Below are 16,025 nucleotides of genomic sequence, written 5' to 3' on the forward strand. Positions count from 1 at the left end.
TGTTTCTTTTCACGTGTTCTTTCACTGCTGGTTTAAAACTCTGATCAGAAAGCTGTAACATATATAAAACTGGAATGTATCAGATATTACTTACACCGAAAAGAATCTATTTTCTGTGGGAGTCACCAGAGGTCCAATTCTCAACCCCTCATTGTAACACTTCAAAGTCAAATGCTGTTGTTATGGCAGAAAAAGGAAAACCAAACTAGAAGAACATTAGCCAACATTCTCATCAGACAATGGCATTACAGACAATCATATCAAAATTGCCACCCTTCAAAACCTACCTGTGTGTCACAATCAGGCCGAAGATTAAGTTCTTCACAGCATTCCCTGGATATCCTTAAAAATATATATTCTTTTGTTTTTTCTTCAATAGTAGCTTCATAAACCTTCTCTTTGGTTCCCTGCGTCTGTACTACCTTCTCTTTAGGGACTGGTAATAAATAAACAGCATTGACTTTGGTCATTACCAGTCGTCCAGCCAAAGTATCTTCAGAAAGTGTTTTAGTAAGCTTAAAGCGGCCAAAAAGTTGTCCATTCTGAGCATACTTTGCACCTCCAGAAACTCCAGTGAGCATGAAGCTTGCTAGAATCTGCAATTGCACTTTAAGGTTGAACCTAAATCAGAAATAAAAAAAGACTGAATATTTTCCATGAAAAATGTAAAAACTAGAAGAGTACAACAATGGAGTACACCAAGTGTAAATATAACCAAAATCAAAATTTCCTGTCAGTCCCACTCCACTGAGTTACAAACTATATACTAGCTTTCTGCTTTAATTCCAAACTAGAGACAACAATTATCTTTTTTTTAAGAGAATAAACTCCCACAAACTTACTTAAAAATGTGTACTTAATTGTATTGAAGAATGCACACATTCAAAAGAGTTTGAATACTTAAAACTAAATGATTTTTTAATAAGATGAAATATTATTTATGAATTAATATGAAAGTCTATTTTGTCACATCATCGGGACAATTACAACTTTAAAATCACCTGGAACCAGAAGGACATGCACTGCATTGAACAATGGACTTTTATTAAACTGATTGCTTTTCAAAGAGATCTTACCAAATGAGTCTAACCATGAAACTTCATTTTCAATAACGTTAATGAATAGCATTCATAATAAATTTTCGTTCACGGCTACATCGGGGCAGATGCCATGGAGGAATGACACAGAGAGAAAGGAAGGCTGTCTTATCAGGCAATGGCTAGTGCATTCACTCAGGCTTCAATGTGTCATCAAGAGTATGAGTCAGAACACGTGTGTTAAAGGATTAATTTACACAGTCAAGAAACATGAAGGGAAAGAAGACGTAAACACCGCTAGGTCCTCTTTGCCATTCTGAAGCAGTGTTAAAAAAGCCAAGGTAAGTAAGGACAAGGAATGAGAATACTTTCTTTTTTCTCTGAAAGGCTAAAAATATGTGAACGAACAAAAAATTGTTTTAAAATCTATACATCCATTTGCAGAAAAGACTACTTTATAATGGTTCTACTGAATTGTTTTCTTTTCAGATCTTCTTTTGTATACATGACGTAGAGAATGTCTTATAACTCCTTAAGGAAAAAAGAAAAAACATTTTTTAAAACATTACAAATTTTCTCTAATGAAAATATTTGTATTGCTTGCAATATTAGGAAAGCAAACACTCTAGTTAATAGATTAAAATTTTAAATAACCATTTATATACTTTAAAATTTAAAAATTATAAGGATTTTTAGGTAAGCAGAGAAATATTTTTATGGAAATAAAATATTTAAGGAAAATGACACATCTCAATAGCAATTTGTGCATGCGCAAAGTCTTAACAGTTTATAAGCCCTCCTTGTAATTTAAAAATACATTTACAATAGAAAACTTAAAATATATACTAAAGTTAGTATTTAATAATGTGACTCTTTAAAATATCAAATGAATTCTAGTAGTATTTGCCTAATATACATATGTGGAGTATTTTTAAATTACACTCTATTTCTCTCATCCTCTATACATGTTTCAACAGATTCAAATTACAGAAGTAGGATGGAAACTTTTAAAAATACAGATTGTACATTATCTAGTTACATGTGACTTTTTTTAAAGACTGGGATTTAAGGATTCTTGAAATGAAAGTGAAACAAAACAGAGTTTGCTACACCTCCTAGCTTACATATAATTTGTGTTCACCTGCTTCCCTCATAAAACATGCTTTAGAGAAAGGAACAAGGAAGCTGACGTCAGTCACACCTTCTCAAACGTAGTCAGAAGTTCAGTTACCTTTCACTATCCACAGAACACAAGTGTGGCATGGGGATCACAACAAACCTTCTCAGCGAGAAAAGAGTACTGAGGGGGACTCATGACGCACCAATGATTTCTTTGTTGCTAAAGTCAGTAACAGTTTTCAAGGGTCCTCCCCACCCCCCTTGGAATCTCTCTTCTCATTCTTTAAAGTTTCACTTTCACTGCTTCTGGGAAGTCCTACTCTCCTCCTTCCCTTCCTATCTCTCTAGCGGTATTTCAAACACCAGCAGGGCCACCCATGATAGGTTTCAGTGGAGTTTCCATAGTAAGACAGACTGGGAAAAAGCATAAGGCCATCCACTTATGAAAATAATGGCCAATGAAAACCTTAGGAAGAGCAGTGAAGCACTGTTTAATATACTGCTGACAGACAAACATCGTCTGATATACTGCTAGAAGATAAGCCCCTCAGGTTGGAAGGCGCTCAAAATATGACTGGGAAGAGCTGCCTCCTAAAAGCAAAGTCAACCATAATTATGTGGATGGAGTAAAGCTTTCTGGACCTTCATTTGCTGAAGTGGCATGGCTCAAAATGAGAAGAAACAGCTGCAAATACTCATTAGTAATTGGAATACAGAACATACAATGTATGAATCTAGGAAAATTAGAAGTTGTAAAAAATGAAATAGAACGCATTAAGATCAATATTCTAGGCACCATGATATCCTACATCAATATCCTAGGCACTGTGCCACCGGAGCTCCCATCCTAGGCATTAGTGAGCTCAAATGGACTCATAGTGGCCATTTTCAATCAGATAATCATATGGTCTACTATGCTGTGTATAACAAATTGAAGAGGAATGATAATGCATTCATCACCAGAAAGAACATTTCAAGATATATCCTGAAGTACAACGCTGTCAGTGATAAGGTATATATCCATATGCCTACAAGGAACACCAGTTAATACTGTTGCTGTTGCTGTTATGTGCTGTTGAGTCGGAGCCGACTCACAGCGACCCCTCCTTGGGTTTCTGAGGCAGTATCACTACAGAAGTAGATTGCCCCATCTTCCTTCCGAGGAGTGGCTGGTGGATTTGAACCGCCAGCCTTCTGGTTAGCAGTCAAGTGCCTTAGCCACTATGCTACCAGAGCTCCCCCAGTTAATACTACCACTATTCAAATTTACACACCAAAAACTAAAGCCAAAGATGAAGAAACTGTAGAGCTTTTTTTACCAACCTCTGCAGTCTGGAATTGACCAAACATGCAATCAAGATGTACTGATAAATTACTGGTGGTTGGAATGCAAAATTTGGAAACAAATAAGCAGGACTGGCAGTTGGAAAACACAGCCTCTGGTGACAGAAATGACGCCGGAGATCTCAGGACAGAATTTTGCAAAACCAACAACCTATTCATTGCAAATTTTTTTTTTTTTTTTTGACAACATAAACATCGAATAAATCTATTACAATGAAATGTGAAAAGACCTGGAATTAGAAAAACAAAAGGGAAGAACACACTCAGCATTTCTCAAGCTGAAAGAACTAAAGAGAAAACTCAAGCCTCAAGTTGCAATACTGAAGGACTGTAAGGGCAAAATATTGAACGATGGAGGAAGCATCAAAAGAAAATGAAAAAGAATACAAAGAGTCACTGTACCACAAAGAACTGGTCAACATTCAGCCATCTCAGGAAGTAGCATATGACCAAGAACCAACTGTACTGAAGGAAGAAGTTCAAGCCATACTGAAGGAACTGGCACAAAACAAGGCTCCAGGAATTGGCAGAATACACACTGATGTTTCAACAAACAGATGCAACACGAGAAGCACTCATTTACACCAAGAGATCTTTAAAACAGCTATCAGGTCAACAAACTGGAAGAGATCCACATTTATGCCCATTCCAAAGAAAGATAATGCAACAGAATGAAGGAATCATTGAACATTATCATTATTATCACACACAAGTAAAATTTTGCTGAAGACAATTAAAAATGGTTGTAGCAGTATGTAGACAGCAAACTGCCAGAAAGTCAAGCTAGATTCAGAAGAAAGCATAAAACAAGAATACCAGAATAAAAGCAGAGAATACCAGAAAGATGTTTACCTGTGTTTATTGACTATGCAAAAGGTTTTGACTATGTGGATCATAACAGATTATGGATACCACTGCAAAGAACGGGAATTCCAGAACACTTAATTGTGCTCATGAGGAATCTGTACATAGACCAAGAGACAGTCATTTGAACAGAACAATGGGATACTGTATAGTTTAAAATCAGGAAAGGTGTGCATCAGAGTTGCATTCTTTCACTCTATTTATTCAATCTGAATGCTGAGCAAATAATCCAAGAAACTGGATTATATGAAAAAGAACACAGCATCAGGATTGGAGGAAGACTCATTAACAACCTGTGATATGCAGGTAACACAACCTTTCCCTGCTGAAAGTGAAGATGACTTGAAGCACTTACTGATGAAGATCAAAGACTACAGTCTTCACAATGTATTACATCTCCACATAAAAGAAAATAACAATCCTTACAAATGGATCAATAAGCAACATTATGATAAATGGAGAAAAGAGTGAAGTGGTCAGGGATTTTATTTTACTTGGATCCACAATCAATACCCATGAAAGCAGCATTCAAGAAATCAGATGACATATTGCACTGGGCAAATCTGCTGCAAAAGACCTCTTTAAATTGTTAAAGAAAGAGCAAAGATGTCACTTTGAATAATAAGGTATGCCTGACCGAACCTTGGTATTTTCAATAGCCTCATATGCATGTGAAAGCTGTATAATGAATAAAGAAGACCAAGGAAGAACTGATGGATTTGAATTGTGGTGTTAGAAAAGAATACTGAAAATACCATAGACACTAGAAGAACGAACAACTATGTCTTGGAAGAAGTACAGCGGACTGCCCCTCAGAAGCGAGAATAGCCTGACTCTGTCTCACATCCTTCAAGCACGCTGTCAGAAGGGACTGATTCCTGAAAAAGGATAGCATGCTAGGTAAAGCAGATGTGGTCAGCCAAAAAAGGGGAAGACCCTCAGCAAGATGGACTGACATAGCAGCTGCGACAATGGGCTCCAGGGTAGCAAATATTGTGAGGATAGTACAGGACTAGGCACTGCTTCATTCTGTTGTACATGGGGTTGCTGTGAGTCGGAGACAATGCAACAGCACCTAACACCACCACCATAGCAAACTCCGAACCTGACTTCATGCCTCAAATCGATTCTCCACACCACCACCGGAGGATCTCTGTAACAAGTAAGTCTGCTGATGAACAGCTTCCTGGAGCTCTGAAGATAAAGTTGAAACAGCTCTCTCTCATCTATCCCTACCACACAGGGACCCACCATTACAACTATAAATGGCCAAACTCCAGCTTCTCCCAAAACCCCATGCTCTCACTCTCATATCCTACTTCCTTTAACTAAATACCTTTGTCCTACATCTTTTAACCTGGCAACTTCTGCTTTTCAAAATACAGCTTCAATACCATCTGCTCTAAAAGCTACTGACTGCTTGACTATGCTCCTTGTTCCCACTCATCTGGGGAGCACATCTCCCATGGGGCCTTTGTGAGTTCCTCTATTGCAGTGATAATCACACTGTATTACACCTGACATTTGTCTGTCTCCCTTACTAGATCATAAATTTGGGGATGGGGAGGTACAAAGAAACGTACCTTGCTTGCCTTAGTATCAGCGTTGACTAGCCTAGATCCTAACATTTTGGGAACTCAATAAATCCTTGAATTAATTTTACATTTTTGTAATACTGTCGTATTTTCCAGGCACCATGACCCCATTTCAACTACTTTACATTATTCTAAAATAATCCTAAATTCTAAAAATCCTGTAATACATTTCTCAGGTAACTTAGGCAATACATTAAAAGTTGTACTGTTAAATCTATTTTATAATCTGTCATTTCAAAACACTTGACTATATAATTTAGCAGTCATGAAAAATTAACCTGATAGCTTTAGAGCAACAAGAGCATCTTCTGTGACATGCAGTTGTACCTGGCAACCAACACTCTTGCAGTATACTCAAACCAAAACCAAACTCACTGCCACCGAGTCGATTCCAACTCATAGCAACCTCCCTTGGGTTCCAAGGCTGTAAATCTTTATAGAAGTAGACTGCCCCATCTTCCTTCTGCAGAGCAGCTGGTGGGTATGAACTGTCAACCCGCTGGCTGGCAGTCATATGCCTTAGGCACTGCACCACCAGAACTCTCATAAAGTATGTTGTTGTGTTATTATGTGCCCTGGAGTCAGACCCGACTCATAGCGACCCCTCCTTGGGTTTCCAAGGCAGTATCACTATGGAAGTAGATTGCCCAACCTGCCGCCCATGCAGAATAGGCACCAGAAAATCAAAGTCCTGAGAAATACAGCTTAGTACTTCATCACAGTTTCAAAATACACACACTAAATACTTTCTAGTAACAGTGGGGTTACTAATATTTAATTTATCTAGGTTAGAAGACTAAATCTGAAGTTATCTTAATAAGCTCTCTTAAAACCCAAAACCCAATGCTATTGAATCGATTACAACTCATAGTGACCCCCCCTGGGTTTCCAAGGTAGTAAGTCTTCATGCAAGTAGACTGTCTCATCTAACTTCTGCAGAGCAGCTGGTGGGTTTGAACTGCCAACCTTCTGGTGAGCAGTCAAATGCACTGCATGACCAGAGTTCCTTCATAAGCTCTTTTAGGCATTTAAAATAATACACATTTCTGAAACGTAAAAATTCAGAAATACCTAAAATACAAAGTGTATTCTATATTTAGTATTTCTTACTCAAAAGAAAAATCATTTTCCCATTGCTACATGTCATATTTTGAAATCAATCTTAAAGCTTACATAATTTCTAATCTTTTGGGAAATGGCAGAATCATAGTCAATCAAACTTTCAACCAACTGGAAATCATACTTCTAACTAATGAGAAATATGGTACTTTCAAATTTAACAATAATTATATTTCTTGAAGGTAACTTAAAAAAAAAATTTAAAGCTAGACAGTGAATTTCACTTCATGGGATTTCTGACTATATGAACAACAAAAATCAACCAAGGTAATGAGACAGTCCCTGGGTTTACTGAGGCAGGATGACCAAATTAAAGTACAGCCCAACGATGCTGCACCCATGCTCATGATAAAATGTGCATCTCCACGCTAAACCTCTCGTGCCAGTGGTTAGTCACTGAGAGGCCAAGCCCGAGGATTTGGTATGCCACTGTACTATTTAATGACAATAGCTTCAGTCAAAATCAATTTCTTTGAAAATGTGTATCTTAGAATCAAACAGATTTCACTTCAAGGTAGAATTGCTACTGAATGTACATCAACACATGGCTGAAGAAAAGAGAAGTAAAAGACAGGTAAATCCAGTAAGAAGCATTTTTTGAAATTTAAATGCAATGTAACATTGTCTTTAGCATCTGCAGGCAACTCACACTAAAGCTTGATGTAAGAAGAAAATTCTAATTTCTAGACAGCTTTGAAAAATCATCTCCTTCTTTAAAAATCAAACACGCACACACACACACCAACCTCCAGCCAGAACATATTCTGTCTACCCTTGAGAGCCTTCATTTAATCTACTGTCAAGGAAAATAGGAAAGAGGACCGTGTAAAAGATACAGAGCAATCCTCATCATCAACTAGTACGGAACCAGTAGGAACTCCCTTGATGCTACTTTCTTTATTAGTAACATTCTACTTATATTTTAAAAGTTCACAAATGAACAATATATTCTCTTGATCTTGGGAAACAGCCTATCAACCATATGTCTGACTGTTATGTCACAAAGAGGCCTATTTTAGTGCATAAAGTATACACTCATCACTGTCAATACACAGCCAAATCACTTAAGGGGACAAGTCCATTTAGTCATACCGCTATTTTCGGTCTTTAAATTGGGTCTCAATCTACAACAGAATATTCTTCACAATTCTAATGGTGGCTTGGGTTTGTTGTGATGACTGCTATAGAGTCAAAAGACAAGCAACATGACCCAATCAGACACACTGGAGCACAACCTGAGCCAAGCTAGCCTTCAGCCTGTTTCTGCATGGCCCTCAACTAAGAATGATTTAAAACAAACAAAAACAAAGAAGATATGGTGAGACAAAGATGGTATGCAGCCCATGAAGCCTGAAGTAGTTATTATCTGGCTCTTTCCAGAAAAAAATCTGCTGATCTCTGCACTAGAGCATTTAATTTAGTAGCTGCATCCAGACCTCCCCAAAAATCCATTTCTCAAACTGTATCTTAGTTACACTATTTCTGCTTAAAACATTGATAATCAAATGTAAATTACATTCAAAGTAATATTAAAATACATACATACATTAAGTTTAAAGGGTAAAGGCAAAAAACATGAAATAACCTTTTTTTCAACAATGTTATTTTAGCTTTGTCAAAAACTTGAAAATCTTTACAAATGATGTCTGCTACACAGACATGCTTACAGATGTCCTCTGAGAACGTGATCTAATTACTAGTAGAATTTTGCTTCTTTGTATGTTTCTTTACCACAGTTCACTAAATTCTACAAGCCTATCAAATTCAGAAGTGTAATTACCAGCCTTCACATCCAGGATTGCCTTTAGGAAAGACTATCACTGGAAATTCTCCAGACTTCTCTGGTATAATAACTATCTACCTGTCATACATTAGACATACAGCAGTAATTCTCATTTCTACCTTTCAAATCCTTCAAAACTCTAGTGTATTTAGCATATATAACATCAAAAGTGATCTTAATGATTACTTTTGTAATATATAAATATCCCTCCTTGAGTCAATAATCACAATCTAATTTTCAAAGGATTAAAACCAGAGAGAGAGAAAGCTCCAATGGCCTATACAAAGACTACACACTGTCTCACCCACTGTCTATGCTCTGTCTCACCAGTCTCTTCTTTTCACACTTCACATCACGATTATCAAGTGTTACAACTGATGATGGGCCAGTTTCCTTGATATTTCTATTTGTTTTTTCTTATTAGAATAGTAATACGTGGTCATTGTAGAACATTTCAAAAGTAGAGAATTCTCTATATTAGAACATAAAAATCACCTCTAATTTCACTGACCAGAACACTTTGCTTTAATTCCTTCCAATATGTTACAGGCATATATATACACATACATATGTACATATTCGTACATATGTATGTACGTATGTATGTACATATGTATGTACACACCAAAAAACAGAACTGTAGAGGTTAAGTTTTTATAACTAGCATATTTTCCCCATAATATTCTATCATGAACATTTTTATTAGAAATTCTCCAAAAACATAATTTTAATAGCTACATACTATTTGATCATATGGCTATAATCCTAATTTACTTATTTTTCACTGCTCTGTGAAAGACCTTTGTTCACAGACACCTTTATCTTCATCTGTAATTACTTCTTCAAGATAAATGCCCAAAAGTAGAATTACTACTCTAAAAAGTTCATAATTTCTAAAGGCCCTTACTTAATATAAGCCACCATATCCAAAATCAAACTCACTGCCGTGGAGTAAGACCCGACTCAGAGTGACCCCTCCTTGGGTTTCCAAGGCGGTATCACTATAGAAGTAGATTGCCCAACCTTCCTTCTGACGAGTGGCTAGTGGGTTTGAACCACCAGCCTTCTGGTTAGCAGTCAAGTCCTTAGGTACTACGCTACCAGAGCTCCTTTAAGTCTTAGAGAAATGAAAAATTATCTTGTCTTTGTAAATTTTTAACTACTAATTTTGAAATTAGATACTTTCCAAGAGTTGTATCATACTTAAATCTACAGAGTAATACAAGGTATCTTTAAATTTTCACTTATTTTTCCTTCCCTGAGTATATTCCATCATGAGTGTGCAGTAAATATCTATGAAAAATAAGGCATCTTTCATCAGGCAGCCTGAAGAACAATATGTTGCTTAAGCTATACTGAAAAGGAATGACATTTATATTGTTCATGTTTCATAACTGTGGCTCAATTTTGAAGGCTCATCTCTGTTTTATCTAGAGAGCAGAATGCTCTTACCATGCTTAACAACTATTTTACTAACAGTTTTCCTTCACTCAAGCTTTCATTTCTAAGATTACTTTCCCTATAATGATTCAAATAAGGTTTTGGTTCAAACACTTGGTCTTAACCCCTAGCATATCAATAACACATAAAATATGTTAAGGCATTTACAAACTACTATAAAGATATTTTATTATCAAACAATCTTACCAAAGATCTACATTGCTTCAGTCTTAAAATTACTTGTCAAAATATATGGTCTCTATCAGCTTTTACACATTTATTCAATGACTGTTCATTGAGTGTTTGCTGTGACTACCGCTGACTGAAAGCTCCTCAAGAGCAAGTTCTACAGACTGATACCCCCAGCACACAGCTGAGAGCATGTCACCTGACAGATGCTTAGTAAGGGCTTGTGGAAATAAACATCAAGGACCCCATGAGGAACAGGACACAGGTCTTGCGTTGAGAAGCTCAGACTGTATTTAAAGATGGAAGGCAGCTGTTGAAGGACAACCACTTTGCTCCCTGTCTTCACTTAGGCAGGCACATCTCCATTTTAAAAATTGAAAATGCCATCCAAAGAGGAGAAAAAATAACAAAAATATGCAGTGTTTCTAAATTAACTTACTTGCTGACTTCTTTATACTGGGCTATCTCCTCAATATAAAGAAGATCATGCAACCGTGACTGATAGTTGCTCCTGGTCAATGATTTGTCTAAAACAGACTGGGTAAATAGCTGGTCAGCAGAGAGAGGAATTTGGTATCTGATAAGAAGGCTCTTCTCCAAATCAGTAGTTTCATTAGGCTCAAAATCTATAATAGTCTTAGAAGAAGAATCCCAGCGCTTAGCTGTGGTTACTAGCTGTTGTCTTGCATGCATCAGGTATTCAAGATCTAAATAGAAACAAAAATACATTTATCAAGGAGAGCAACATTCAAATACATTACATATTTTGATGAAACGACTGTATATGCTATAGCTAAGATTCTTAAAAACAAAAGTAGACAAAAACTCATTTGACAAAGGATTTCCAACTATACCAGAAAAAAATTTTTTTATCTAGTTTTAACAAAATAACTAACAGGAGTCCATGCCCCCCCCCAAAAAAAAAAGCCACTTTTTTTTTGTTTTTGTTGTTAACATCAGGCTAGGACATATGAGAAATAGTTATTAACATTTTAAAAATATAGATTAACAACTTGAAGTTAACTCTTCAGTCAAGAGAAATCTGATCTACAGAAAGAAGACAGAATAAATTCCTCATTAGACAAATTCTATCAGGTATTAATCTCTTCTCCTTTTACTAATACTTAACTTGCCCCACTATAAAAATGAAAGATGATCAAAAAACTATGAAAGGTGAAATCGTGTGTGTGTGTGTGTGTGTGCATGCGCGCAGTAAAAGCAGTGAAACTATCTGTAAATCAATGTCCTACAAACAAAAATCTACTAGAAAATACTTGTGTAAATCACTGCTAATTCCACATGAAAAGTTATGCGATGTGCCACACAAATGCACTTCCACAAAATTCAGTGTAGCTTCAGTGAAATGACCCTGTAAGTAGGGCACAATGTCAAAATTAATGACAGTTCAAGTTCTGACATCTCTGAAAAGAATGCTAAGCCCACTATACCACAAATTCTGAGTACCGGACAGGCTCACTCTGTCTACAGTGCATACTGGACATACAACCACGTATAAAAACGGACATGAAGCCCAGGGGGACAAAAAATGTTTGACTGACTCATTAGACCAAGACTGTGGTTTAGTATAAAATACACTGAAAAGATGGCTTGACAACTCAAGTTAAAATCTTAGGAAGAATTTTTTTAAGGTTTAGCCAAAGATCAGTTAGCCTCCAAAGTACAAAGACAAGTTACCTTGTACTAACATGAAATAAGAACATAATGTGTAACAGCCATGTCTTGCTCAGTGAGAGAATGTCTATTTAAAATTTTATATTTACATTATAAATACATAAAGGCGGTCATCCACCAAAAGCACTGTCTCAATATTAGCAAACAGCCCATCATAAGATCTTAATAAAAATAAAATCAGAACTGTTAAGGCTCTAATTTCTAAGCTTTGCTCCTTCAACAGACAGTTTCATTATTCCTCAACTGACAACACAAATACAACTCCTCATCAGATACAGAGATGGACTGCTTATTAAGAACCTGCACTTTGAGAACACTCCAGATGAGATGAAGATGCTCTGTTTGTGCAAAAGGCTCACAAGAAGTTTCTCAAAGTAAACTGACCCCATTTTCTTCCTACATCACTCTAAAATGGGTTCTCCCTGGTCATTCAGTAGATCAGGTATAAAAAATATTTAAATTATACAAAAATCAAGACTTCTAAAACAGATTATACCACCACAGGAAGATCAGATGCTAATTATTATCAAAATAGTAAGTGTGTATATGATCTTCTTCCTTAATTCCAAAGTCTAAAAAACAATGGTTACCAGCATTGGAACCAATTAACCGCCCTTAAAGGAGAAATAAAATTAAACTCTATGTTATATTGGAAAGGCCCATAGGTGGTGTAGACGGTCTGCGCTCAACCAGTAACCCAAAGGTTGCCTGTTCAAACCCATCCAGCAACACTGCGAAAGACCCATGCCTGGTGAATGGCTTCCGGAAAGATTATAGCCAATCCAGCTCCAGAACCTACACAAGCTCCCAAAACGAATGCATGAACAAACGAATGACTCTGCATAATACTGGAGAATGTGTTTCCTATGTAAACAAAAGATTTTTAACTACTAATTGGGAGGAGTCAGGCATGAAAACCAAAAAACCACACCCATCACTATTTCAACTCATAATGACCCTGTAGGACAGAGGACCACTGCCTCATTGAGTTTCCAAGGCTGTAAATCCTTACAGAAGCAGACTGCCTCATCTTTCTCCCATGGGGCAGATGGTGGGTTCAAACTGTCGACCTTTCAGTTGATAGCCAAGAACCTTAAACACTGTGTTACCAGGGCTCCTTAGTCAGGTCCAGGGGAATTCTGTTTCATCATTTGATTTTAAATAAGAGATGAGTTCAGATTATGTCTAGATCAGTGTTATGTCCACATGCAGGCATACCTCATTTTACTATAATTCACAGAGACTGCATTTTTACAAACTGAAGGCGTGTGGCAACCCCACATCAAGCAAGTCTCTGCTGGCACTTTTCCAACAGCACGTGCTCCCTCTGTCTCTGTGTCACATTTTGGTCATTCTCGTAATATTTCAAACTTTTTCATAATGCTATTGCACACTTAATAGATCACAGGATAGTGTGTAGAACTGTTATATACACTGGGAAACCAAAAAGTTCGTGGGACTCACTTAACTGCAACAGTTGCTTTATTGTGGTAGTCTAAAACCAAATCTGCAATATCTCCAAGGTCTGCCCTGCTTTAAAATGTTACTAGTTACCCCCAACTGATGTGTAAGCAGCTGGGATAACAAACCTAAAATAGGACAGCTGTCCTTTGAAAAAGCTTTTCATATTATCTATTTAATATGTAGACGAAATTAGACAGAAAATCTTTTTATTCTGGACTAAAAGTATTTAGGCTTTTTGGGAAAAGCAGCATGAACAATAGTACTTGTTTTTCTCATTTTATCAATACAGATGCATGATTTCAAGCCTGGCTTTATGGAACTCTTAAAAGTATCTTCTATGAGTTCAAAGGGTAGCACAACAATTTTAAAACAATTACCAAGTAATGTAAAATTTAAGCCCTTTTATAAAATAAATAAATAAGTACCTGTAAGAACAGTGTGGGGGAGGGAAGAGTCAGAGGAGCAGAAAGAATTTGGGGGGGGGGGAGAACCATGGCTCCAGCATCAAAGTCTACACACTACTACTGACTTGAGCCATCAAATCAGGGTCAAAAGAAACTGTGGCCAGTGACTACTGAGGATGTATTTTATAAAAAGTATTCTTTCCCTATTTCATGAGAATCAAAATGAAGCTTCTACCTCCAATTCCTTCACTTGTCAGAAGAACCTCATTAAACCTGTTTAGTTGCTCACCTAACTTACAGCACTTAAAATTTGTTAGTTTTTGAAAGTTTCCCTTAAATAAGAGGAGGGAGAAGGTGAAGGCAGACCCCCCAGGGGACACCGGAGGTGACTACCACCAAGACTCACTTCTGTCACACCTGTGGCACCTGCCTACCCACTAAGATCTAAACCAGACAGAGGCACGGCTCAGAGCAGCCTGAGCCAGCTAACCCTACACTAGGCTGAAATGAAAACACTCTGGAAAGATGAAAGACAAGTAAGTTACGATCAATATGCATGAAACTGTTGAGGAGAGTTAAACACTAACTTACACACTAACTCCTTTAAATACCGATATCTCCAAGCAAACTTGACAGAATTATAAATAAACCTATGGAAACTGTTACCCTGAGAAGTAGGCAGAAATTGTAAACAGAGATTCATAAGAAAAAATTAAAGATAACCACAATGTAGTTAATCTTTTGAAGATAACACAAGTGAATGGTTACCACTGTCAAAAAACAGTATTCAAGGTTGGAATGACTAATCTGATAGAAGATACATTTCCCCACTCTCTTACCCTTCTGATGACTGAGAATAGCAGTGTTCTCATTTCAGACACATAGTTACTACTCTAACAAAGAATCCAAAGGGTCAGTCTGTTTTGTCCAACAAGGAAAATACTTTTAACAGGAACTGGACAGCAACTACAAAGAAAGTAAAGGAGAAAACAATCCTGTGTTCACCATGTCCAGCATATAAACTGGCGCTTAAGAAGAGTGTGATAAACGGTTATTAAAATAGCTATATTTATCTCAGGCATAAAGGGAATGAGATGAAATGCCTTCTAATTCCAAAATCAGACACCACATTCTTCCTTGAAAAATATTTTGGTCTATGCCTTACAAGGGAGCTCTGGTAGCATCGTGGCTAAGACACTTGCCTGCTAACCAGACGGCTGGCGGCTCAAACCCACCAGCCACTCCTAGGAAGGAAGGTTGGGCAATCCTACTTCCGTAGTGATACTGCCTCGGAAACCCAAGGAGGGGACGCTATGAGTCGGGTTTGACTCGACGGCACATAACAACAACAACAACATGCCTTACAAGTCTTAACTGCCTACACTAACAACAAAATAAAATCCCAAAGGACCACTTCAGCTAGCTCCTTCAATATCCTTCCTTTCCCCAGCACTGCTAACAGAAGCAGGATAAACATCTCTTAGCCCACTGGTGTTTCTAATAAAAGGTTAAATGGCACACTCGCACCAGAACTGCATGCTTTCTAGATGCTTCCACTCAGACTGATCGCTTATGGGAAATACCATTCCTTAAAATCTATTTTTCTATTACTTGTATGATCACATAATAATCCATGTAATAAAAATAGATATCTAATCTGTTCTTAATTTACCAACCACTGTGGGGAGTTTGGGTTCGTTTTTTAATTATACAAAGCTTTAATGTCAATGTTCACACACACTGCTAGATTCAAAATGGAGAAATGTATAATATCAAATTTTCAGAATTAAATATAAAAATTAATTTTAAACCTTGCAACTGTGAAAATATGTTACCAGCATTCACTTAAGGACAAAAACTTGCTTAAACAATGAAAAACCAATCAGTGGCAGAAGCAATAAAGAGATTTCCCACTCAAATTCAGTTTCACACCATCACTAAACTGCTTTACAAATGCAGAAACCAAATTATATTC

At 36.9% G+C, this 16,025-nt stretch overlaps 1 protein-coding gene across 1 annotated transcript in view; it reads right to left on the reverse strand.

The window, feature by feature from the left end:
* The window catches only part of HELZ (helicase with zinc finger), a 199,686-nt gene that overhangs the window by 147,166 nt on the left and 36,495 nt on the right, over nucleotides 1–16,025 (reverse strand). Inside the window, exons 10-11 of the mRNA XM_042783553.1 lie at nucleotides 10,930–11,197; nucleotides 288–621 (exon numbers count right to left, since the gene is read on the reverse strand). Coding sequence (XP_042639487.1) covers nucleotides 288–621; nucleotides 10,930–11,197 — 602 coding nt within the window. The remainder of the gene's footprint in view (nucleotides 1–287; nucleotides 622–10,929; nucleotides 11,198–16,025) is intronic.

Source organism: Orycteropus afer, unplaced genomic scaffold (assembly GCF_000298275.1).
Source record: "Orycteropus afer afer isolate SDZICR_OR568_19922 unplaced genomic scaffold, OryAfe1.0 scaffold00018, whole genome shotgun sequence".
Taxonomy (NCBI): domain Eukaryota; kingdom Metazoa; phylum Chordata; class Mammalia; order Tubulidentata; family Orycteropodidae; genus Orycteropus; species Orycteropus afer.